General features: G+C 41.4%; 2 protein-coding genes across 2 annotated transcripts; both read left to right on the top strand.

Moving 5' to 3' along the window:
• Positions 1-3,350: 3,350 nt before the first annotated feature.
• Positions 3,351-10,719, top strand: LOC107205088 (glioma pathogenesis-related protein 1-like). Its single transcript, XM_015629229.3, has 6 exons — positions 3,351-4,411; positions 6,557-6,802; positions 7,257-7,369; positions 8,082-8,164; positions 9,926-9,952; positions 10,037-10,719. The coding sequence occupies exons 1-6, from the start codon at positions 4,232-4,234 to the stop codon at positions 10,261-10,263; spliced, it is 876 nt and encodes a 291-aa protein (XP_015484715.1). The 5' UTR covers positions 3,351-4,231; the 3' UTR covers positions 10,264-10,719.
• A 1,471-nt stretch (positions 10,720-12,190) lies between these two features.
• LOC107205225 (glioma pathogenesis-related protein 1-like) lies at positions 12,191-22,528 on the top strand. Its single transcript, XM_015629531.2, has 6 exons — positions 12,191-12,521; positions 17,181-17,426; positions 18,427-18,536; positions 20,330-20,412; positions 21,526-21,552; positions 21,635-22,528. The coding sequence occupies exons 1-6, from the start codon at positions 12,342-12,344 to the stop codon at positions 21,784-21,786; spliced, it is 798 nt and encodes a 265-aa protein (XP_015485017.1). The 5' UTR covers positions 12,191-12,341; the 3' UTR covers positions 21,787-22,528.
• Positions 22,529-24,256: the final 1,728 nt, after the last annotated feature.

The raw sequence follows: 24,256 nt of genomic DNA on the forward strand, positions 1-24,256 counted from the left end.
CCCGGCACGGCCCCACAGCCCGGCCCCACGGCCCGGTACAGCCCCACAGCGGCAGCTACCGCGTCAGGCGGGCTCCCTTTCAAAGGCACACACGTGAACTGTACTCCTAGGGCTGAGGGACAGGTCCGGTTGCAAATGAAAGCTTTTGGTGGAAAGCGCTAAACAGAAGTGAAAAAAGCGCAGAAAAAGCAGATGTTTGATGCTTAGTCCGCTTAGCGCTACAAGAGGAACATGTTAGCAAACGGCAGCTAAATGACGTCCTGAACACACTTGGGAGCACACATTTATTCAGCAAAGAATGCCCTTTGCTTGGGTGGGTTATAAGATAAAGGCAGATAAGGGGAGGGGTCGTGATTTTGGAAGTGATTGAGTTTTTTGCAAAAGATGCCACACAGTTTTAAATGCTCAGGAATATGGAAACCTTGAAAAGTTATGACTGAAAGTATGGCTTGAAAAAAACCAAAGGCCTTAGGGAGGAAAGAGTATCAGCAGCCAGTGGAGTTAAGTCCAAAAAGAAAGTAAGAGTGAACTGAAACATATGGACAGCAGTAAACCTAAGCAATGATTCACAGCATCTTCTATTAAGATATAAAACTGGGCACTTTAATGGTAAACTTTCTGAAAAACAGTCATGACTGGAAGACAAATACAGAAGATGGTTCATGTTCAGGAATCAGCTGCAAAGAAGTAAGAGGTAGTAGAATGAGTTACTGGCCAAGAATTGGCACGTTTACTTCATTAAAGTGTCTTTGTAAAATGCCCTGATGTGTATTTAAAGCCATACCATAGGAAGAGTAAATGTTTGCTTCCAGAGGCTCTCTTAAAAAAACTTAAAATATTTGTACTATTGAATCTACAGTATCTGTGCATTTTTACTTTGAATTAATTTTTATGTATCAAATCAAAATCCTTAATGACCTGTTCAACAATAAAACACAAAAGGTTTCCTGTTTAATTAACATGCCAGCAATTCCTTGCCTGAAGACAAAACTGCATTTCAAATATCTTTTCAGTTGCTAATTCAGTTACAAAGTTAATTTTCAACAGTGAAGGGAGGAAAAACTCATCTAATGAAAATTGTTAGTATTTCTGTGCTGCAATAGGAAAAGTCAATTAAAATAAAACAGAGGTACTTGCCTAAATAAGGGAAAGTATTTCTTTATGAAACTCCAGCATATGACATTTATCTGCTGATTGCTGACTGGTTTAATCTGATTGTTTAAGATTTTGTTGTAACTCAACATTGCACAACTATTTCACCTTTCATGCTTTGTAGACTTGGGATGCAGCTTTGGCACAGACTGCAAGGGCATTAGACAAATGCATTTTTGAACATAACATATACTTAAGTAAGAAACATCTATACCATTCTAATTTCACATCTATTGGGGAGAATATTTGTATTGGAGGTCATGAAGTTTCTGATGCTGCTGATGCCATTAAACTGGTATGGTGAGGTCAGATTGTTAATTTTCATAGTGCAGAACTGTACTGAGGTTTGTAGTTGTTATATTCAAGTAAGAGTTGTCTTCGGTAAAATGTGTTTAGTAGGTTTAGTGCCTACCATATAAATCAGTACCATCTGTAATTAACACAAAGATGTACATATGGTAGCAACTGGCAGCTCAGTGTCTTTCAATATCAAGCAATTACTGCATTACCCCTGCACTGGCTCACCTCAGTACCTTGAACAATTATTCACTCTTCTTGTCCACAGTATCAACCTCATTGAAAGCCTCACTTCTCACTTCACTGCATGATTACTACATTAACTTCATAAAATAATAATTTCCAGTTCTCTAGTTACTGAGCCACGCCGTTCAGAATTCTTTAAGTCTGGAGATGCTGTTCAAAGTAATCACAGTAATTGCAGAATATCTGCGGCTATTCCTTAGCAAAAATGTCAATAGAAGGATGAAATCCAGCCAAAGAAAATTTTGGAAAATTGGAAAGGATCTCCTAAGAAAAAGCAGATGCCTAAACTGTAATGCCCATCATCTCTTAAGTTTGGCAGGTAACACTCTTTGGTGTAAAAATATGTACCGCCAAAGCTACAAAGTTTACAAAGATAAGTATGAACTTAAGTTTTGCACATAAGTTTACAGGAGTGATCATCCAGATTGCCTCAAAATTACAGTAAAACTATCTGCAGTCTAGTCCCATACAAATTGCCTCCTCTGTTAATTGTGAAACTGTTTACAACCTCATTATTACAAAATAATTTTAGTATTTTTTAGCTTTTGATGAATCCAACAAAATGGTTTCTTACAGAATAATTCTTGTGAAAATTCAATACCACCACTGTCCTGTCCTGTAATATGTTTTCTGTCCTGAGGTGCAATAGTAGCAGCAATGCTTGTCAGAATATTAGTTTATTCACATGTCTGGAAGGCCTAATTGCAGCTGCCTAATCCTGTGGACAGAATAAGAAAACCCAGCAGATCCACCCCATTTGTTCAACTGAACCTAGTAAATCAAGGTCAGACCTTCTCTCCCCAACACAAGGAACAATACTCTGTGGGGAAGTTGATGATTCGAGAACAAAATTAAATGTAATTTCACATGTTCCAAGGCATTGTGGAGTTATGTAATAGGATGTAATTCACCAGTTTTTAGTCCTCTGACTAAATAGAACATTAAGGAAAAATTAAATATCTGGTTTTATTTTTCCAGCCATTTTGAGCTAAAAGTAGGTCAGAAGTGTGAAAGTGGGATGTAAACATGGGGGAATTTTTCAAAATCATGAGGCTGTAAAGCTTCTAGCGTGTACCCAGCTCATGATGCTAAATTTCATTTGAGATCTGTGGAAGGATAGACAATGGCTTGTATTGTCCAGGCTATATAATGTGATATCCAAATTCCAAAACTTAATTGTTGAGATCCATTGCTTAATGCTGGCAAAAGTCAAAAACTCTCTTCTTGGGAAAATATCATAGATGCTCCAGGGCAGGCTGAACTTCTGCTTTAATTATAGATAGAGTCACTAGATGGAGCCAGAAATGCAAGAATGCATTTTATAACTTAGACTATACTGGACTCATCAAAACTTCCTACTGCATAAAATCTCAGTTCATTTTCCAAACACAGAATTTCAACTGCATACATATATAAGTGCAAGATCACTGTACTGTTAAATTAATGGTGCAGTTTTAGCATGATGAATTTTTTGGTGTAAATTGCATGTAATTTTAATATAATCATGGTTTTATATTAAGTCTAACCGGCAAAACTGAGCAGGGAATGAGACCCATTAACATATTTTACAATCTGTTAGCAACAAATTTTCCCTGTAAACCTACCTAAAACTGGGTTACACGACCTTAGCTCTTAAAACACATGGTTCTTCTTATGCTCTTGCCTATTTGTACAATTTGGTTTATGTTTGAAAAAAAAAAAAAATTCGGCCAGCTTGTGGAACAGTTGGAGAGACAATACAAGTGCCAACACATACCATCCTACTGTCCTGAGAAGTGATCAGACTTGGAATGTTATACCAGGAGTGATAATTCTGTAGCTGCTCTCTATAGGCACAGGAAGACTTCTCCAGTGATTTCAGGCTAGCAGGTAACAGCAAATAACTAAGGAGGAGACAATCAATACATAGTCAAGCTTGGGTTTCCAAATTTTGTTTTTGTTACATGCCAAACAAGTCCAGAATGTCTGTTCTGCAGCAAGGTGCTGTTCAGGAACCCTTTTTTTTTCCTCCTGCTGAAGCACAGATTTCCTAATTCTGTTTATTTCTTGAGTAATTCTGATATGGAAGCAATGTCCTGCAACATTATTGTAACTAAGCTGGGATGACTAAGAAGTACTATTGGAAAATCAGCTAAATAGCAAATTTCTGTTTTGTCAAAGCTGCATTTTTTTATGGTTGACGCAGGTTTTAAGAAAGCTGTTCTGCAGCATCTCTTCAGATAAGACCAACAATCACAGAATGGTTTGGCAGTCACCCAAGATGGAGCACACTCAAAGAAAAGACAGAAGCATATTTGGAGTGTTGGTCCTTGCTGATATGCATGAAACAGATGCCTGTTTCACACTCTACCCTTTGACTGCCAGCTATGATGTCAGATAGAGTTGTTACCTGATTAAGCAATTGCTCTTCGCTTCCTGTTTGACACTTTCAAGTGCTTCCACACCCAGGGGACAGCCTCTGAAAAACTGCTTGCAAGTATCATCTCCACCTAAGAGATTTTTCATTTTAAAGCTTAGGAAAAAACACTGGAGAATTATGAAAATCACATTTTTCTTTGCTGCATTGTTCTCACTGGATTTCTTCACTTTCATTCATGCTAATCTGCAATATCCCTTGCCTGACATAGAAGATGCAAAGTTCATTGAAGATTGTGTGAGAACTCACAACACATTTCGATCCAAAGTGAATCCACCAGCCAGCAATATGTTTCGCATGGTAAGGTGGTGTTTGTGATCTTTTTGAAATTATAGATTGAGCTGCTGATTTAGCCCATCTTTTTCTTCATTTGTATTGTGCTATTCTTTCTATTTCAGTTAATGATTTCTGTAACACACATCTTGGTTCTTTGTATGAAATAGAAAATACATTATTTTACACAGTATTATTCAATTTTAATAATTTGAAGGTAATTTCATTTTTAGTACAAGATTTAGCTACTCTCATCTTCTACTTTCAGCCAGAAAAAAGGGCTGTGTTGCAAAAAACAGTGTTCAGTTCTTAGTATGTCATCTACCTCTTTCTAAGAGAGATAGTAATCTGTTTTATGTCAGGTCAGGTTTCACACAAAGAAGCTGTTTGGCATTTTAAAAGTTTCTGAGTAGGCAGTCTGCAACAGGATTTGTTGAAAATCTGTCATCTGTTGTTTCTTTTAATCTAGAACATGTGTTGAATAAAGGGATTTTCCAGGACATCCATTTAGATACCTGATCTTCATTTGCTGTAGCAGGATTTGAGGAGTAGGGATAGTGATATCTAGGATGAAAAGCAGCTTGCTAGAAATGCAGTGAATAGCAGAACAGGTTATGGATAGGTCACAACATAGGCTGTTCAGTGGAATACATGAGGAAAAATGTGTAGCTAGCTGAGGGAGCTAACCCCAGTCAGTGCATGTTACTTCTCTGAGCCCTCCAGCAATGCTGCATAGCTGGAAAGGAAGTTAAATGCATAACCACATACAGAGTATGAGTCATTTCAACAAAAGGAAGCTCATAGTAAAGGGATGAGAGTACCAACAACTTCAATTTCTTGCCATGTTAAAAATGATGTTTAATTAGAAAAGCCAGTGCACAAGAAAAAACTTACCTGCTCAGACCAAAGACCCAGCAACTCTGGAATAACAGCAGGATGTATATATTTAAAACTATTGAATCAAAGGGGTACTTCCAACATGTCCAATAATGGTACTTACAAGCTCTTGTAAAATGGATTTTTATTTTTTTTTCAGCCTTGAGGTCATAAAAGTTTTTACCAGTTCTATCATCTCATAGCACAGCCTAACCACAGGTTGTGTGTTGCTATTTCCTGGTGTTTGATTTGGGCCTGTTAATGCCTAGCTTCATTTAATAGTGTGTGGTCTTCATATTGTAAGACGCAAGCTAATGCTGCTTATTTACCTGTTTCACACAAGATGTCCAGATGTCTCTGACTGAAGCTGCAGAGCACTCTCTGTTGCTATATGAAAGTCCTCTGAACTTGAAGATGATCGCCTTGCTCCAGGTTCTCTCTGGCCTTTCTAGTTCTAGTGTACCTTTCTTGAGGTAGGGTGCTGTGCTGCACACAGCATTTAACAGGACTTCTGCAGAATTGTGATTATATATGTGGTTTTATTCTCTATTCCTTTGCAAAGAGTTTCTAATACTTTGTTTGCTTTTTAGTCTACTACTTTCAAGTGGAAATAGCCATCTCCAAACCTCTTATTAGGAATGCAAACTCAGTTTTTTCTCACATCCCTACTGAACTTGACCTGCCAGCATAAAATCTGCAAGTCTGCCAGGCTGGTTTGTTACATTATCATTTGTGCCTCTTTGGATTGGGAGTGTTTCCTTCTCAGTCCAGCAGAGATGAGTGAGTCTTTTATTTGCTTTGTCCATCTGCTGAGGCGGGAGAAGAGAAAAGAGGAAGAAGGAACCGAGGAAGGGAGCAGCTGTGACTCTGCCTTTTGTCCTGGCCAGCAGAACAGAATTCCTATCTAGCCTGGTAATAATTGCCAAGTGAAAATCCCTGGACAGCCAACATCTCCTAGGCATGAAGTCCCCCAAGCCCCTCTACAGCTGGAAGTTTCACACAGTTACCCCTTCCAGGTGTAGCAGCTTAAAGACTACACTCCAGCTCTAAATATGTTAACAAGTCAGATACAACAGGACAGTGGATAGATCCTGAGTGTCTTGCAATAGCTAAGGGAGAAAGAAGATGAAAATTTGTTATGCAAGTAGAAATTTCAAGTAAAAGAAAGGAACTGAAGGCAGGGATAGGAAGCAGAAAAGGGGAAAAGAATTCGTAACAAGTTTCTGTTTAAAAATGTCTGAATTCAGCTAAGTGACTGCAATGCAGGTCATAGTTCATTTTCTTCCTTTTCTACAGTCCTGGGATGCTGCTTTAGCTAAGAGTGCCAAAGCATGGGCAAAGAAGTGCAAGTTCAACCATAATACACACCTTGACATGCCAGGAAAAATGCATCCCACCTTCCCATTTGTTGGAGAAAACATCTGGACTGGTACAGCCCGCATCTTCTCTGTGGATGCAGCTCTCAGGTCCTGGTTTAATGAAGTCAGCAGCTACGATTTCAGCACAAATACATGTACTGACAAGTGTGGTCACTACACTCAGGTGAGTCTTACATGCCCAGTGCTTTATAGTTTAAAATATGGATAGTCTAATATATGGATAGTCTAATATATATATATTCTAATTTCACTAAAGATCTGAGTACAGGCTTGGAACAGATTGCTTTAGAACAGGAATTACAGCAGGGCTTTGCACCCCCCCAGTTTATTGTTGCATGAGATTGGAAATAAATATTAGGAGCCCCAGGGATGTCAAGTTCTACTTCCAATAATGGTGGAAAGGGATTATCCCCTGGCAATTTCATTTTACAGGGGAGCCAGATAAGTGCAAAAATGGCTATTCATCCATCATTTGTCCCAGCTGCCCTTCGGGTTAAGTTGTTCCTGTGTCAGCTGATTTAAATACCCCTGTGATACTTCCCTTCTCCTTCTTCCCTTAATGCCCTTGCTTTGGCAGTATTTGAACAGTGTGTTACATGTTTCCCTTTGTCCTGTAGGTTATCTGGGCAGAGAGCTACAAAGTTGGCTGCGCAGTTCACTTCTGCAATACAGTTGAAAATTTTCCAGGACTGTTCAAAGCAGCGCATTTTGTTTGTAACTATGGGCCAGCGTAAGTTAATTGTGCCATTTGGAGTTTTCTGTTTGTTTGGTTTTTTTTTAAATATCCCAACACATCTGGTATCAGATGCCAACAATGATGGGTGCAGTTGTAACAAATTTCAGAATAAGCTACATCCTCATGTCACTTATCCAAGGGAAACTTTCCCTGGCCAGTGGAAACAGAACCTACTGGACATAGCTGGGACTGCAAAAAATCTCATTCTAAAAAAAGCAGGACTGCATATTAGAGCTCAGACCACTCACCATAATGCAGATGGTGGAAGAAAATCTGTTTTGACTTCAACCTGCAGGAAAAATGGGGAAGGTGTAATCTTTCTGCTTCAGAAAGATTACATCTTTCTCTGGCCCTGCACAAATTTCAAACAAGACATTGTAATTTAAGAAATATAAGGAAGACAATCCTCTAGTTTATCTGGTACCTTGCAGTGTTTCTACTTACTTTTTACAGGTTTGGTTTTTTTAACCCAGGTGGGTAATGAGGGACTAGAGGCAAATTCTTGTATGCTTGCAATAATACAGTATTGCCTGAGAATTCTCAATTTCCAGTGGCAGGAGTCAACTTCTCCCCATGCCAGTGAGAGTTTTAATCCAATCTAGAAGGAATTTCAAACAATTACAATGACCAGTTTTTTGATTGCAGTATTCCCTCCCCTTGACAGCTTTTCAGTGGCAGCTAACAAAATACTATTCCTGTTTTGCAGGGGGAATTACCCAAGAAAGCCATATAAAGAAGGACAGCCATGCAGTAGATGCAGTAATGACAAGTGTGTAGACAAGCTCTGTGGTAAGACCAAAGTGATCAAGTAAGAAAATTGCATAGAAATAAAAGTGACATAATTAGCAGTGGAAAAACAACAACGAGTCAATTTGCACAAAGAGCATAGTGGGTCTGTAGCACACCATATAGCAAGAGTACCAAACTCTGGGAGGAATAGGGTAAGAAGAAAATAACTGAAATACTTTGCTGTTGAAGGCTCTCAGAAGTAGAAGCCAGACTTTCTGATGTAGGGAAGTATCAGACTATTTTCTCCCTTTTATCTGGTCAGGAATTCAAATCCAAAATTTTAGCCCCAACAAACATTCACTGTCTAGTTCTTCTCTCCTACCAGACACAGGAAATCTATCTTCTGTTCTTTTCCATGTTTAGCATGTCCTAACACATTTTCCAGACAACTGTATTTCTGAACAAATAATAAGACTGTACCAGAAAGCAGTTATTTCTAACTTCCACAATTTTCTTAAAAACAGCAGTGAGATCTTGTTTGTAAGTCTTTTCCCTACTATGCTCAGTGTTATCAGAGTGCTGGTGGAAACTAATTAAATGAACAGTTGTAACAGAGCTCAGAAGGCTCAGGGGATGAGGGGATTTTAATCAAATCTCAAGGAACAATTAATAAAGGACTGGTAACCCCTTTGAAGCAGACCTTTGGCAGCTGTGGTAAGTCTGACCAGTGTTGGGAGCCAGTGTAGAGCTGAACCCGCACAGCCTACTCCAAAACCCTGCAAAGACCCAACAATGAAAGAAAGGAGTATGGTTGGAGTAAAAACCTCTCTGGAGTGGAGGTGTTCTCTGAAACATGCTGCCTGGGCCTGGAAGAGAAGTGGGCAGTGGCAAGGAGCTCAGCCTGCTCCCTCCTCCCTTTTGCCCCTCTAATGAGCCAGAGCAACTGTGTTGGGTCTGTCTCTTCAGTGTCAGGCTGTGGGCACAGCAGGGAAGCACACAGCCTGAACCCTGTCACTCTGAGTCTGCTCCAAACAGCAATGGACCTTTATGTCAATTCATCTAGTCCCAAACTGGGCAATGTTTTAAATAAACAGGATAAAGGAGATGCAGCAATGTCTGAAATCAAATATGAATTTCATACAGTGGTTTAATGGGCCTGGTCTTTACTAGCCAGGCTCTAGACAGCTTTAGCTGTAGAAATTATTGAGCATTCGGTACTCTTACTTCATTCTGTAATATCCTGGCTGACTCATCTGAAAGTCTCAGACTGATGCCTCACAAAAAAACCCAGAAATATCTCAAAGGCTAGGGGGAGGGATAGGAGAAATAAAGTATTTAAAAGTTAAGTGTTAGATCCTACCACCGGCTTTTACCATTTCCTCCTATAGGACAAATGAGGAATTTCAGTAGGATACACATAGGCAATCCTGCAAATGCATCAAAACTTTTAGTAAAAGTGTACTTCTGTGATAAATCAGTACTTATATTTCTCTGTCTGTAACTACTTAAATTTGGTATGTGTAACAATTTTAAATAAATTCCATGTTTTGCTATTTTTCATTCCCTCATCTCCATGACAAAAATTCTTCCTGATATAGCTGGTTTTTCTGCTTCTCTCTCAATTCAATAAAAAAATATAAACTCCATACCAGTTGGGAACCTGCTCTTGCTGGCCTGCTTCCCCCTTGCAAGATGTTTTTGGCATTAACTGGCATCATCAGTGCAATCAGCCAGGCACCAGCAAAGGCTTACTACCTCTTTACATTTAGAACCACCATTGAATGGTACTCACCATACTTTCCTCTTCTGATCTCTTTGCAGAAAATACGAAACGTGAGAAGCTGATAAGTACGTATCAAATAATTCTTAATGGCTTTCCTGTAAGTATGGCTAACACTAGGTCTTAACATCAGTTTCTTCACTGACATTTAGGTTATGCCAACTGGTATCCGGACTGGGATACACAGCCCCAGCCACCGCGGCCCCGGCCCCCCAGGCCTCCTGTGCCATCAGATGTCCCACCTGCTGAGCATCCACAGCCTTCTTGTGACCAATACTGCCTTAGTGTTTTAATTTTAAGGCCACTGTTTCTCGTATTGAGTGCTGCTGCTGTACTTCTAGTGCAACAGAAATTTCCACACACTTTTTTTTATAAGTAATGATCAATTAAGATACTGATTGTGATCCTACTGCTGTATTACTCTCACACAATTGGCACACATTTAAAGAAACATTTGTTCATCTCTCATTATCCAGCATAGGAAAGGCTTCTTCTTCACTCAAGGCAAGATATAAGTGGCTGTGCATAGAGGTAGTATAATTTATTAGAAGTAGCTGAAACATGCTCCTATGTTTGTACGAGCCTCTTAGCTCTAGGGGTAGGTTGCTAGAGGGACCACAGATACTAGATATTATTCCATGTGCTAACAATCCTTCTGGAAGCCTGGGGCATCACAAAGACATGTCTGAAGTGGCACACTGTATCCAAAAGAAGCAATAATTCATCTTCATTAACCTTCAGTTATCCTGGACACAATTTTCCCCAGATAATGGAGATTTAACTGTATATATTACTTTTTGTGAACAGGAATAAAACTTGCCCTTTGTTATATTTAGCCTATGTGTGGCAGTGTTCATTACTCTATTGTCAGTTGTACTGTTTAGTTCTTCTCTCAGAATTAATCCTTGTTCTCCATAAGGAGAAGAATACCAGGGAAAGTTGGCAGAGTAAGAATTAAAGTGGTGTGTCAATGGGGAAAGCCTAATTTTAGGATGTGAGATGGTGAAAATATCTTAAATGCAGAGTAGATGACAGCCATTGTGAGCTTTCAGGTAGCAGGAAACAGAGATGGAAGATTAAATGGGACCAGGATAGATTCTGGTTTAGAAATGGAATATCTCAACGTCATTTAAAGTGTCCAAACCCCTGATGTATTCAGTTTGTTTTAAGAGACATTTAGCCCTCAACCTGACTCCCATTGTTCCAATATATGTTTGTTAGTGAGGGGATTCTTTCAAGCCAGGAGATACTGACTGATATTAGCAATGCATAGCTGTGCTATCAATATTTAAAGCTGTTTTTTTTCCTCCTTTGTTCTAAGAACACAGTGACTCAAATTTGGAGCCACATTGCAGCTTGTCATCCCACAGGATAAAAATGGGCCCAAATCAGGGTTCTTGTTAATAGATTCCTTGGGGTGGATTAGAGTGAAATGACACTGAATGACCAGTATATAAATAAACAAATAAATAAGGCAGCTTTATTTTATAACAATCTGGTTGTAGTGGAAAGGAAGAAAATAAATAAGGAAGAGAGAAAAAGCAACAGTCTTAATAGCATGTAGTTTCATCAAAAGAAGAAAATATATCCAAAACTTTTCTGCAATACATAGTGATTGCTATTAATGGGATTACTGGGACCAAAGAAATCGTAACAAAGAAACGTGAAGGACAGGAGAGACGATTGTCCACCACAATTAAAGAAAGGAGGAGAAAAGAGACAAGGCTGCTACAGCTCTAATCTGAATTTGTAGCTTTATTTCCTTATTCTCATAGCAGTGTTCTTGAAATATGACTCGTTTCCTGTGACTAACTGCTCAATAACCATGGCTAAGGTAAATCCAGCCCACGAATCTTCTAAGCAAAATGCCGCTGGTAGAGCTAAAACCACTTTGTACAGCCGAAATACTCTGCTTTTAAAGCTGGAAGAGCAGATGTTGAGAAGCACGACTGTAAGGAAGGGCTAATGACATTTGCAGTGTATGCCTTAAGCAAGTGCTCGGTGACGGAACCGGTCGAAGAAAACTTCCTCGGTGCCTGTGCACAAACCGCAGAAATGAACTGACTCCGCGCTGGCCCTGCGGGGGCAGGACCGACACTGATACTTTTCCCGGCGGCGTTCCATTGCGGTGTGCTGTACAGCGAGTGAGTAGCAGTACAAGCACAGGTAGCGGGGTCTCAAACAGGACACTCGGCTTTGGGGGTGCCCGCCCGAGCCCAGAGCAGCCGCGGCAGCCCTCAGCCCACAGCCCGCGCCCTCCCCGCTCCGCCCCGCTCCTCCCGCCGAGGAGGGCCAGGCCACGCCCCGCTGCCCTCAGGCTGAGGAGCGCTCGGGAGAGGGGAGCAGGGACGGGGATCGCCGGTTCTCAGCACCGCACCCCGGCACCGTCCCCGGGATGCCCTAGATCCCCTGCGGGGACTTTCTGCTTGCACCGGCTCTCTTCTTCTCCCTTTCCCAATGAAAAGCAGATTTGCTTCTTGTGTGCTGGCTTTACTGCTCTTTTGTTATTCCTCTGATTCTTACGAACCAACGACATTGCCTGATCCTCGGGATCCAAAATTTATTCAGGAATGTGTGCAAACCCATAACACACTGAGGTCGCAAGTGGATCCACCAGCCAGCAACATGCTCTACATGGTAAGGGAATCTTCATGATTTATACGCAAATTTATAGCATTGCGATGCCGTTTATGATTCTCAAAGATTGTTTTTGTGATCAAATGCAAAAAATCAGAAAAACTACCCCACAAAACCCGGGGGTCATAAGACCGACTGCTTTTCAAAGCAGAGAAGAAGGCTCTGATTATCAGGTGGCTTTTTGCAATTGGGTATGTGCACAGTTCTGCTCTGACTGAAATTCCTCATTCGAAGCCCAAGTCCCAGCCCTCAGGCGAGCGGTGTCGTTGTGTTGTGTTGTGTGAGGCGCCTCCTGGTTGCGAGGCACCAGCCCGGCAGCCCGAGGTGTGGGGTTTTGTGCACATCTAAGCACAGCTTTCATGCTCGAGTCGGCGAGGGCAGATCCTGTTGCCAAACAGCGCTGGACAACTTTCTCTGAGCATTCTCTGAGCATTCTCTGCAGGGCTCTCACGGGCTGAGCCAGCAGAGCGGCGGTTCCGAGGGGCTGGGCCTGCAGGGAAAGCCAAAAAGCACCAAGCGCAGCAGGATCGAGTGCTGGAGACAGTCGTGTGGCCCACTGCTCTGCCCCCCACCCGCTCCCCGGGCACCTCAGGAGCAACATCTGCAGCTACCATGCAAAACACTGCCTGTCTTTCAGTGGACCACAGCCATTATCCTAATTCTGAGCTCTTTCTTTTAGCCCCACTTCCTTACTATCTTGCATCGTCACCACCAGAAGAGAACATAGCCACAGCTGTCATTAGCAACACCCCAACTGAACTTATATATATAAAAAAAGTTCATTTTCCATTTCAGATATTAAAAGATAAGTGCCCCATTTGGGAGGGGTAACTGCACAGTAGTCAAACTTGAAATGCAAACATGACAGGAAACTTACTTAGTTTCTCCTCTAGATTAATCTTTTACATCATCTCTCTTCAGCTGTGCATCTTGACCTTCAGAACATGTTGCTTTGGACTGTATTTTCTACATTGATTTACTGGCCCTAAACAAACAAAATATTGTTAGGATGTGTTAAAAGTGCAGTATTCTTATTTTTAAATTGTGTTTAATTTTTTATTTTTAAAAAGTAATTAACTGAAATCTGAAAAAAAGAAAAAAAAGGCAGCATAAGAGAGACAAATAAATTGCATCTAAAACAGACACTGAATCATGGTAAGTTTATTTCAAAACACTGCAAAATCCCTAATCTTAAATGTGACCTCTCACAGAAACTATGTAATGTGGAGATAGCAGTAAAATACATGATAAAATCTATTACAAAAGTAAAAGCATTGGATTGGAAACAGTATTTTTGAGTGGCTTTTGGCACTTCAGAAGGGCAGAGAAGAAGATGGTGCTTTTATTTCACAGGGAACTTCTCTTTTGCTGGAGGTAACTGTCCACCTAGATATGTAAAAACTAAGACTGAATTCAGGGCATTCCCATATTTTGGAAAACTAGTTTATAAATAAAATGCAAAATGGAATCCCCTTTAATTGCAAGTTACAAAGCTCAACCATTGATATTTATAATACATGTATTATAAAATGAGAACATTGATCTAATTTTTTTTTTTACCTGACAGATATGAGCCCTTTCTCATCCACCCAAAACACTGCTTAGTTCTGTTCTAAGGTTCTTCAAAAACAGCAGTCTCAACAGTTTCATCAGGGCTTCACAACAGTCTCCTTTGAATAAGTGCTGCCTTCCATCACTTTTCACATTTTATACATTAAATTTTTCCTCCTTAAGTCAGTAAGCAACTTGTTACAAAATGAAAATTGAGAAGCAGTTCATAGAGGGAAAAAAATGTAAGTATTGTTTCTTTAAAAAGCAGTGATATCTATGTGCAAATCTCCCTCTCCTGTGCATTTTCTTCCCATGCCATTTAGTCCAATCTTTGTTTAAATGCAATATTATAAGCAAATAAGGAGCGTAACTGCGTAAACATCATTGTGAACATTTCTGTACATTGCTTTTCATCTGTCAGCTAGTTTAAGCATTCACACAAAATAGAAAGTATATTTAAACTTACTATGCAACCTTAAACTTAGTATTATGCATACCTTTATCAAACTTTAAACCTATTACTACTATAGGATGAAGGAGAGGAGGTGCATGGAGTCTTAAAAAGCAGAATGTGAAAAAAAGAGACCATGAAGTGCTAAGGTGCATCTCTCACTGTTGTACATCTTTCATCATGATCATCTCAGAGCCTTGACAAGACATAAAATGAAGCTTCTGTCTTAACTGGCAGACTTATCTTGCAGGACTGGAAGATAAGTTCTTTACAATGCCAGATATTTATCCTTAAAAGTATCTAAGGAAATACCAATTGCTCCCTTGAAATAAGACTCCCTTCCCCAAATTTAATACTTGATATACTGAGTTCCTATCTAAATTATTTATGTCCAAGTTTTGTGGGTATATTTGGTTTTGGACAGGTTTCAAAAAAAAAAAACCAAAACTGACAGGTTTTGGAAGTAGAGGGGGCATACAGGGGTGGCTTCTATGAGAAGCTGCCAGAGGCTTCCCACATGTCTCACAGAGCCACTTCCCCACTGCTGGCCAAGGCCAAGTCCATCCACCATAGTGGTAGTGCCTCTAGGAAAATACATTCAAGAAGAGGAAAGGATGTGCACAAGCAATTACAGCCAGAGAAGAGTAAGAACAAGTGAAAGGAGCAGCTCTGCAGACACCAAGGTCAGTGCAGAAGGAGGAGCAGGAGGTGTTCCAGGCACTGGAGCAGAGATTTCCCTGCAGCCCATGGTGCAGCCCATGGTAAGGCAGGATGTGACCCTCCAGTCCGTGGATGTCCATGGAGGAACAGAGATCCAACTGCAGCCTGTGGAGGACTCCACACTGGAGCAGGTGGAGGCTGAGGGGGGCTGTGACCCTTTGGGAAACCTGTGCTGGAGCAGGGTCCTGGCTGGAGCTGTGGCCCCATGGAGAGAGGAGCCCCCACTGAGCAGGTTTGCTGGCAGAACTGGTGACCCCATGGAGGAGCCACTCTGGAGCAGTGTGTTCCTGAAGGACTGCACCCTGTGAAAGGACCATGCTGGAGCAGTTTGCGAGGAGCTATACCCCGTGAGAAGGAAGAGAAGTTTGTGAAGGACTATCTCCTGTTGGAGGGACCCCACACTGGAGCAGGAGAGACAGTGTTTGATGAACAGAGCATAACCTGTCTCTGTGTACTGCTGAGGGGGAGGAGGAAGTGGAAAATCAGGACTGAAGTTATATCCTGGAAGAAGGGAGAGGTGGGAGAAAAGTGTTTCAAATTGTGATAAATATATTTCCTCAAGCTGGATCTGTTTTCCCCATGACAGTAACTCATGAATAATCTCTCCTTGTCTTATCTCAATTCAGGAGCCTTTGGTTGCATTTTCTCTCCCTACCCAGCTGAGGAGGGCAGTGATAGAGTGGCTTTGGTGTGGCAGTGATAGAGTGGCTTAATATCTGGCCAGTGTCCACCCCAACACAGTGAGAAAATACACCCTCCACAAACGTTAGGCAAAGGAAGAAATGGAAGACATGGGTTAAAAAATATTTTCAAATTTCTGTAGATGCATTTTGGTGTGTTCTTGTGATTTTTAATTACTAACTGGTAGTGTAAACAATACATATTGTTTCAAACTTAGATGTGGTACAAAAAATGGTTACTTAGTTAAAACATAGAATTAAAATCGAGCAACCTACCTTTGTTAGATTTTACCAAAAAATCTACAAAAAGGTAAATTGTAAAATACACCTTTCCCTTCATCATTTGTCATCCATTCAAAACAATTTTCTTAGAGTTTCCATCATTTGAAGAAGCAAGTAATCTATTTTAATTAATTCAGAGAAGGACAAATAAAAAAAGTTTCCGTTTTTTTATTTTTTAAAAAACTTCAATACAAAATAGTTCAGTGCTGGGTAACTTCATTTACATAACATAAAGTATAACTAGGACTACAAGCATACACTTGTGGTACTGTATCTACCAGGAAGTACAATGCTGTAATAGCTTAATCAAGGTGTGTGCACAAGAAAACTCAGCAGGAGCAGACACCACCTCCAGTGCAAACAAATGACTTTTACATAGTTGCTTAAATAACCACTTTCTCTAAAATTGAATAGCAAGTGAATGAGTCATTCCACAAATATGAATTCAGCACTAATGTTTCAAGTCACCAAACACAATGATGCTCACCGGAGGGTTGAGTTTAAACTGTCCCCAAAATCCCAGTGTGCTTGTGAACTGACCTACAAGCCATGGCCTTAGGCAAATACAAGGCTACACAGGACTTTTGCATTATTGATACGGTAAGCACTACCCCCATTTTGCAGGTCCCGTGTAAATTCAGTTTAATTTACATTAATGTTCTGTCATGGCCAGCACAGCCTTGAAATGTCCATTGTGCCACAAACACTGTGTTTGGTCTTAGTGTCCAGCGAACCAGTCAGCCAAGATCATATACCACCCCAAAAATTTCCTCAAGCTTAATCAGCAATTTAAGTTCTAATCAGAAACAAATCTGCAAACTGATCTACCGTGTAGCTCTGTAAGTCTTTACAGAAGCAAAAAATGAATTAACCAAAAGCAGATACACTACTGAGACCCAGCTTCTCCTAAGAGCTGCTCTGAATTACTGCACTCCCAATATAACAAAGTGATTTTTGGTTGTCTTTATTTTGCAGACTTGGGATCCAGATTTGGCAAAGACTGCAAAAGCCTGGGCAAAGAAATGCGTATTTGAACATAATATACACAACAAAAAGGAAGGGAAAGCTCACCCCAGATTTAATTTTGTTGGAGAAAACATCTGGACTGGCTCACTTCATGTCTTTACCGTGAAAGCAGCCCTCGCCTCTTGGTTCCACGAGGTCGAAAACTACGATTACACCACCAAGAGGTGCAGTAAAGTATGTGGCCACTATACGCAGGTAGGCATTGCATTTCTGCATCTAAACCATGAATCAGCCTTGCCATTTTGATACAAAAGCTCTACATTTCTGTTGAAGATTCAATGAATTTTTCCAGGTTCTGTAATCTTAATATATGTCTGTGCACACAAGCACTGCACTGAGAAGACCTTCAGGAGCCTGAGGATTGTCCCCTCTTCCCAGGGCTGGTACCAAACAGGCATAAACAGAAAGGGCCTGACCTCCCCTCTAAGTCAGTGGAAGCACAAATGTAGTTACGTTCTAAGTTGCCAGGATCCTCCAATATTGCTCATGTAGTCTGTCATCACTGCTGTCAAGTACATCACCCTCAAGTACTGCTGTGCCCTTGTCTCCCCTCTCCTGCTGTCATGGGACTTACTTTTTCAGGACAGCAGCACTTGGCTGCACTCTGGTAGGATCACAAAGAAAAGCTTCTGATAGAGAGAGGATCAGTAAGTAAAATAGTGGCCCTGCCTCTAGATTATCTTAGTCACGGCCATGATGTTAAAAGGCAGGACTGCAGCCCAGACACAATCTTCCTCCCAAAGCACCAGTGCCTTCTGGCAATTTGCTTTATGTTCACACAAGATTTAGTAAAGGGGCAGCCAGCCCTCATAACAGCTATAGCAAATCATGCAGCCTTTTCTTCACAGGTGTGAACTCAGCTCCTGCAGCAGGAAAGACAGAAAGCTAATGGATTAAGTTGGAACAAAGGGGATGAACTTTCTCCATTGCATAAAGGAAAACAACCTGTTACAACCAGTTGTCTTCTTTCAGCATAGTTTTAACAAATACATGGTGAATTGGGTAAAATAATCAGTCTTTTTTCAGTACAAACTATGATTTTGAGATCTATCACTGCTGCTTTTCCCTGTGAAGCCTGCCAAAGAAGTCCTCCTCATCCCATTTGTATGTGATAAAACAGAAGAGAGCGGGTCTCCTAACTCGTCAGTTGCTGAATCAAAGCCTTTGTCACCAATGTATCCATCTGTCTTTGCAGGTAGTTTGGGCTACAAGCTACAAGGTCGGCTGTGCTGTCCACTTCTGTCCCAAGGTGACCTACACCTCCATAACCAACGCAGCACACTTCGTCTGCAACTATGGGCCACCGTAAGGTTTTTTGTCATGAATATTTCACAAGGTTTGGGTCCTACCCTTTCCCTTCCACAACATACAAATTTATTAGATCAGTCCATTTGATACTGTTTTTTGTGGGGAAAATAGTGTCCAAAATAGAGAAGGAGGTACACCTTTGTCCAACCAGCTTTTTTTCATTTGCTAAATGAGGGCTATATATTAGATACAAAAAGAAATGGGACTGGAAGAAAGGATTAAATATAAGATGTTGACATGAAAATACTGAAGTGATCATCTGGAAATTAAACCCTTGCTCCTGATTGCCAAGATGACCTCAGACAGTTGCCAAGGTGCAAAACTAAAGTCTGAAGATATTCCCACATGTGCCTGAAGAATTAGATCCCTAAACCAATGGGTTGGATAAACATTGAAGTGTGCAGTGCTGGCAGCCTGCAGTCTTAGCAGCTGAGGGTTGCTTCAGAGGCTGGGGCTCCTCAAGACAAAATTTGATCCAGAGGTCTTTCATATGCATAGTCAGTAGGATATTCAGTAGTATAGATGTATTAGTCTCTTCTCCGGCTAATTAATACCTCCATGGTATAAATACAGCTTTAAAAGCCTTACATGCATACCATGTTGGGCCAAGGCCAGGCAGCCCTTCAACTCAAGCAAGTTTGGCATTCCTTTTCCCATGCCTCATCATTGGAAGAAAAATGTACTCCTGACTAGATGCCTCAAAATTACACAGTTGCTGCTCTCCCCAGAAGCCCCACATCCAAATGTGCAGAGGGCCAAAATTCCACTGTATTTCTTGCCCTGTGTTGGCATAGGGAGGAAGAGTGGTGCCTTCACCAGCACCCAGAAAAGCAGGCAGGGGGCTCTCTGGAGAAGCAAGGGACTCTAGAGAGGGCTTTAAAGCTGGGCCCTTCCCTGCTGGGTGAGGACACTGCAAATGGTCAGTTGCCTGCTAACAAGTGGAGTAATGTCACATCCAGCTGTTGATTTTGAGAAGCAGCAGTTTCATTGCTTTGTTTCAGCTCTGCCAAGGGCCAGGCAAGATGCATACACAGTTTCCTCGAGTGAATGTACTTGAGGTACAGCTTCAGCTTAGAGCAAGCAATGAAAGCCTCGCCTTGCTGAAAGTAATGAGGTTTTACCATGAAGTTTCATCTCATTGCTGAGATTTCATGCTTACAAAATCCCTCTCTGTGTTCATGGGCAGTTTGAGGCATGCTGTAAGTCTTGCTTTGGCCATGCTTTGAACAAAGCCCTGAGCTGTGTTTGGTGCAGTATCAGCCTGCACCAGAGGTACCAGAGGTAGCTGGTCCCATTAACACCACTGGCAGAGGGAGGGAGCAGGAGACAGACATCATTCCTAAAATATTAACCAACAAATAGATGAAATCTGCATCTCTGAGAGGTTCTCCAACCTCAGACCATTCCTCTTCAAGGCTGAATACACACATATGTACAGAGTAACTGAACCTTCTCTTGTTTCCACAGCCAGAGACAGCTATGAGAGTCCAGAGTCTCCACGCACACAAATTACCCAACTCTGAGACTGCTTTAATTCCCAGGTTTATTATTATTATTTAATTCCCAGCAATACTGCTGTCTCTAGGTTCCTAAACAACAGGGTGTCCCGTTACACTTAATCTCTTCTGTTTAACTGCATGTCTTGAGCACAGAGCACTTGGACAGGACTCTTGAAAAAACCATCATTCTATCCAAGCAAGTGTAGCCATACTTGGGTTAAAACCTAATTAGCAGTAGATATTAATGTCTTCCCAAGGGCTGTTTGAGAGCAGTGTTATTTTCCTTCACAGTGGAAATTACCCAGTGCATCCATACAAGACAGGAGAAGCATGCAGCGAGTGCGGTGGTGAGCAGTGTGAATACAAACTGTGTCGTAAGTAGAAGACAACCAGACATCCCCAAGCACATGTAGAAGGGGAAAGAGCACACAAAAGATACTGACAGGAATCAGGAACAGCACTTTCCTGTTCCTATAGGCTGGAAAACTGCATTCAGAAGCCAGGTGGTTAGTGATGCACAAAGAGGGGAGGAGGGCAGAAGCCTGTTAAATACCCTGGGAGTATGGGATGGGGTCTGCTCATCAGGTGTTGGAGGATGTGTTACAGGAGATATGGTGGCTGCAGTTAAGATGTTATTACCCCTGCTAGAAGTTACTGCTTGCGGAAACAGAAAGCAAATAATGGGATACTGTGCTGTCCTGGGGGCTCCAGGTTATTATGTGATGTGTGAACTGTGGCTTGAGCTGGTGCAGGTCCAAGCAAGCTTTGCCCCTGCCATGCTGCAGAGGGTGGGGAGGGCAGCCATGGCACTGCCAAAGCTGCTCACTCCAGTGAACATCAGCCAGGCCATCTGCTTTCCCCTCAGCATTTGGAGAGAACAAGGCTGACATGCTAGGGCTTTCATGGAGATGCAGTGCTCAGCCCAAGTCTGGCAGCCTTCCTGGTATGCCTGCACTTGTAACAGCTGCATGGAGTCAGGAGGGAAGGAGAATTTCCATAAAGACAAGGCCCTGTGCTGTGGCCATTGGCCATTCTCCTGCAGAGAGCTGAGGGTATGGTCACACTTCCTCAGCACTCAACCATTGGTGAACTAAAGGAGTGGGAAGATGACATTAAAACACTAGTACCTAAGGGATGTAAGGAAGTCCTGGATTCACAGGGCTGTTTAATGTTGGCTGCTCAAAACACAGGGCACAGGGCAAAAGCCAAAATTATCTTGGGAAGCACACCAGTGGGGGAGCCCTCTCTACACCAGCCACCAGCAGTAGAAGTCAAAAAACTGTGATAAACTGCTCCTCGCCAGTGTCCTGAGAGTCATTGTAGAGCTCTCCTAGAGTCAGCAGGTCTTTGCTTCTTCCTGAGAAGAAACACATCAGCTGTATTTATAAAATTTATATTGTGATGGTCACATTTTGTTCCCTTTTGGTTAGAGTCAAACTGCTTGTAAATTACATGAGTGCTTATGCTTACTTCTTTTCTCTCTCCAGGAAATGCAGAGCGTGACAAAGTCATTGGTAAGTACCACTGGAATTACTGCTTCCTTTTGTTGCCCTTGTTGCAGTTGTACTTGAAAACAAGTGAATCATCTTGTTTCAGAGGATCCCAAGTGGTATCCAGACTGGGACAGACCTGCATGTGATGAGTTCTGCATCTCCATTATTGCTTTAAGATTAATACTACTTATACTGACAATTGTGGCCACCTGGCTCTTACCAAAATATTGGTCTCAAGTACCTGTCACTGTGTAACACACATGTAGAAGATCACAAGAGCACTTAACTCATCTCTTCCATTCACATAAGTTACAGACAGCGCAAACATTGGTAGAGACATTTTTTGCATACACAGGTGATTTAGAGGTACAAAAATAACATCTTCATTGCAAGTTGTAGTTACAAGCACTCATAAGCAGCTTTCTCATTGCTCAGAACCATTTATAAGTTAAAATGGATTTAGATGTTAATATTGCTTTAAAAGTTAAAAAGTTAAAATATTTTTAAATTGGAGCAGTGTGCATGTGATCTGGTGGGTACAGGAGCATATTGTCCAGGCAGCACATCTAGTCACAGGCAGCTGCCCAACACACCTTAGGAAGGGCTGGAGAGTGTCCAGCACAGCAGCTAGGCCCCAGCCCACAGCAAAGGCACAGGCAGAGCATGCACCTCACATTCCTATTTCACTCATCATCTTGCACTCCTACAGCAAGATGAAGAGTGGCCTGTATAATTTAATATTTTTTAAGGAATTTTTGGATCCGTATGAGCTCTGGTATTTGCATCCTGTGGCAGGCTGTGCACTTTCCAGTCTCACAGAACACTTGTCATTGGTACTTTGCTTTGCTTAGAATTTGTTTTTAAACTCATGGTATCTGTGCCTAAACAGTTTCACCTGTGTTTACATGGTTATGTATCACTGCAATCTTTCCTGTTATATTTTTTTGAGTATAGGTGTTTTACTGCTGTTTCAAACAATAAATTGTTATTTCCTGCTTCCTGTGTATGGCAATCATGAGTTTGCAACAAACATGAGCTAAAGCTTAACTGCTGGTGCGCAAAATAACCCCAGATTCAGCTCCAACCTGCACAACACTGGAAACAGTTCTGGGAAAGATAGAACTCCAAATAAAATCACACTGTGCCCTTAGTTACAACTTTGGTTCAACAGCTGCCAAAGAACAAATCTCCTGGAACCTGCACATCTGGAGTAGGCAGAAGGCTGCAGGGACAGCTGCTGTGTTCAGCCTGATGTGTCCTCTATCAACCACAGTCACTCAGCTGAAGAAAAATCTGGAAGCAGCAGAGCTGCACAAACTCACAGCTGGACCACAGCAATCCCTATCTATACATTATATGGTATCTGTTTAGAAGTTTCTGCACTGTGTCCCTCTGCACACACTGCTGTAGAGGAAGCTGGGAAGTTCCCCTCATCCCTTCATTTTTCTCACCACAATACCTGTCAGTGTTTCTGCATGCCCACTCCTGACCCTGACTCCTGATCTTAACACTGCCATGGATTGTAACTGAGAGCACTAGAACTGGGGTCCAACATTTTTTCCATTACACTTCCAGATGGTTATCTGCTAGTACTGCTTGTACTGGAATCATTTCAATATAGCAGCATTTTTCAAAATCATTTTTCGAAATGAAAATATGGCTGGGGACAAAACATGAATTTCATGCTTGATGTATCTTTATATATGTACATCCTAGTTTGTTGACTGCTGGAGCCTCCATAGCCAAGACAGCACAGTGACAGACACTCTTGTGTGAAACCCAAGGCTCAAGCTCCACACACTGCAAAGTCCCACCTAAAAACTGGCTGGCACATGGGCAGCAGGACATAATGTGTGGGCACTCTCCTGCATGGGGCTCCACAGCATGGTCTCTGCCCCCCGGGTCGGTAATAGCCTTCTGCTAGAAAGAAGAATGCCGCGAAGGGAAACACATACACTGCTGTGTCCCGGGAGATTAATATGAGCTCAGCACGAGTTCTCCCCTGCTTAGTTTAAGTAATGTGTGGTCTCCAGGAGAAGAAACAGAGACCTTAAAGTTCAAAATGTTAACACTTTCATTTAACTATATACTTCAGCAGCTCTTAGGAAATCCTGAGAAAGACCTTCCTTAAAAAACCTGGGCTTAGGGGGAATTAAACACCCAAACTTTACAATGTGGCATCTTTCACACAAACAAACAAAAAAATCAAGAAATCAAGAAGAAAAAAACCAGCCTTTTCACTTTTAGGCATATCAAAAAATCCAGGTATTTACCTCTGGTTGATCAAACCACTTTGAATTGTCCACACAGCATATGTCCATGAATTCCATATGATAAATGCAAAATATTGATATGGAAATCTAGACCTCAGGTACATTTTTGCAAGTCTGCAAACTCTAAAATCAGCTTAAGAACATAATTTGCAATAGTTCAAGCTGTTCTAAAAATACAAAAAAACCCTTCACTGGTCTTCCAAGCCCACTTTATTTTCTATTATTTACATTTTACACAAGTGTTACAACTGTACTGCCATACTCTGTCAGAAAACAGGTGCACAAAGCACCAGCAAGTGACACCATGCAGCCCCTTTCCATTCAGATTTGGACTCTTAGGCAGACAAATCCTTTGGCTTGCTTACAGGAATATGAATACTCTTTCTTGATTTTTCATTTATTCAAGTAAATCATGTGCTACCAACAATCCTTAAAACTTGTCAACAGTAACA

Source organism: Parus major, chromosome 1A, assembly GCF_001522545.3.
Source record: "Parus major isolate Abel chromosome 1A, Parus_major1.1, whole genome shotgun sequence".
Classification (NCBI taxonomy): Eukaryota; Metazoa; Chordata; class Aves; order Passeriformes; family Paridae; genus Parus; species Parus major.

Excerpts from the sequence above, each read along its gene's own strand:
- LOC107205088 (XM_015629229.3), top strand. The coding sequence starts at position 4,232 with ATGAAAATCACATTTTTCTTTGCTGCATTGTTCTCACTGGATTTCTTC. Across the intron at positions 8,165-9,925 it reads GTGTGTAGACAAGCTCTGTG|AAAATACGAAACGTGAGAAG; the intron begins GTAAGACCAAAG and ends ATCTCTTTGCAG. Across the intron at positions 9,953-10,036 it reads GAAACGTGAGAAGCTGATAA|GTTATGCCAACTGGTATCCG; the intron begins GTACGTATCAAA and ends ACTGACATTTAG.
- LOC107205225 (XM_015629531.2), top strand. The coding sequence starts at position 12,342 with ATGAAAAGCAGATTTGCTTCTTGTGTGCTGGCTTTACTGCTCTTTTGT. Across the intron at positions 18,537-20,329 it reads GTCTGCAACTATGGGCCACC|TGGAAATTACCCAGTGCATC; the intron begins GTAAGGTTTTTT and ends TTTCCTTCACAG. Across the intron at positions 21,553-21,634 it reads AGAGCGTGACAAAGTCATTG|AGGATCCCAAGTGGTATCCA; the intron begins GTAAGTACCACT and ends ATCTTGTTTCAG.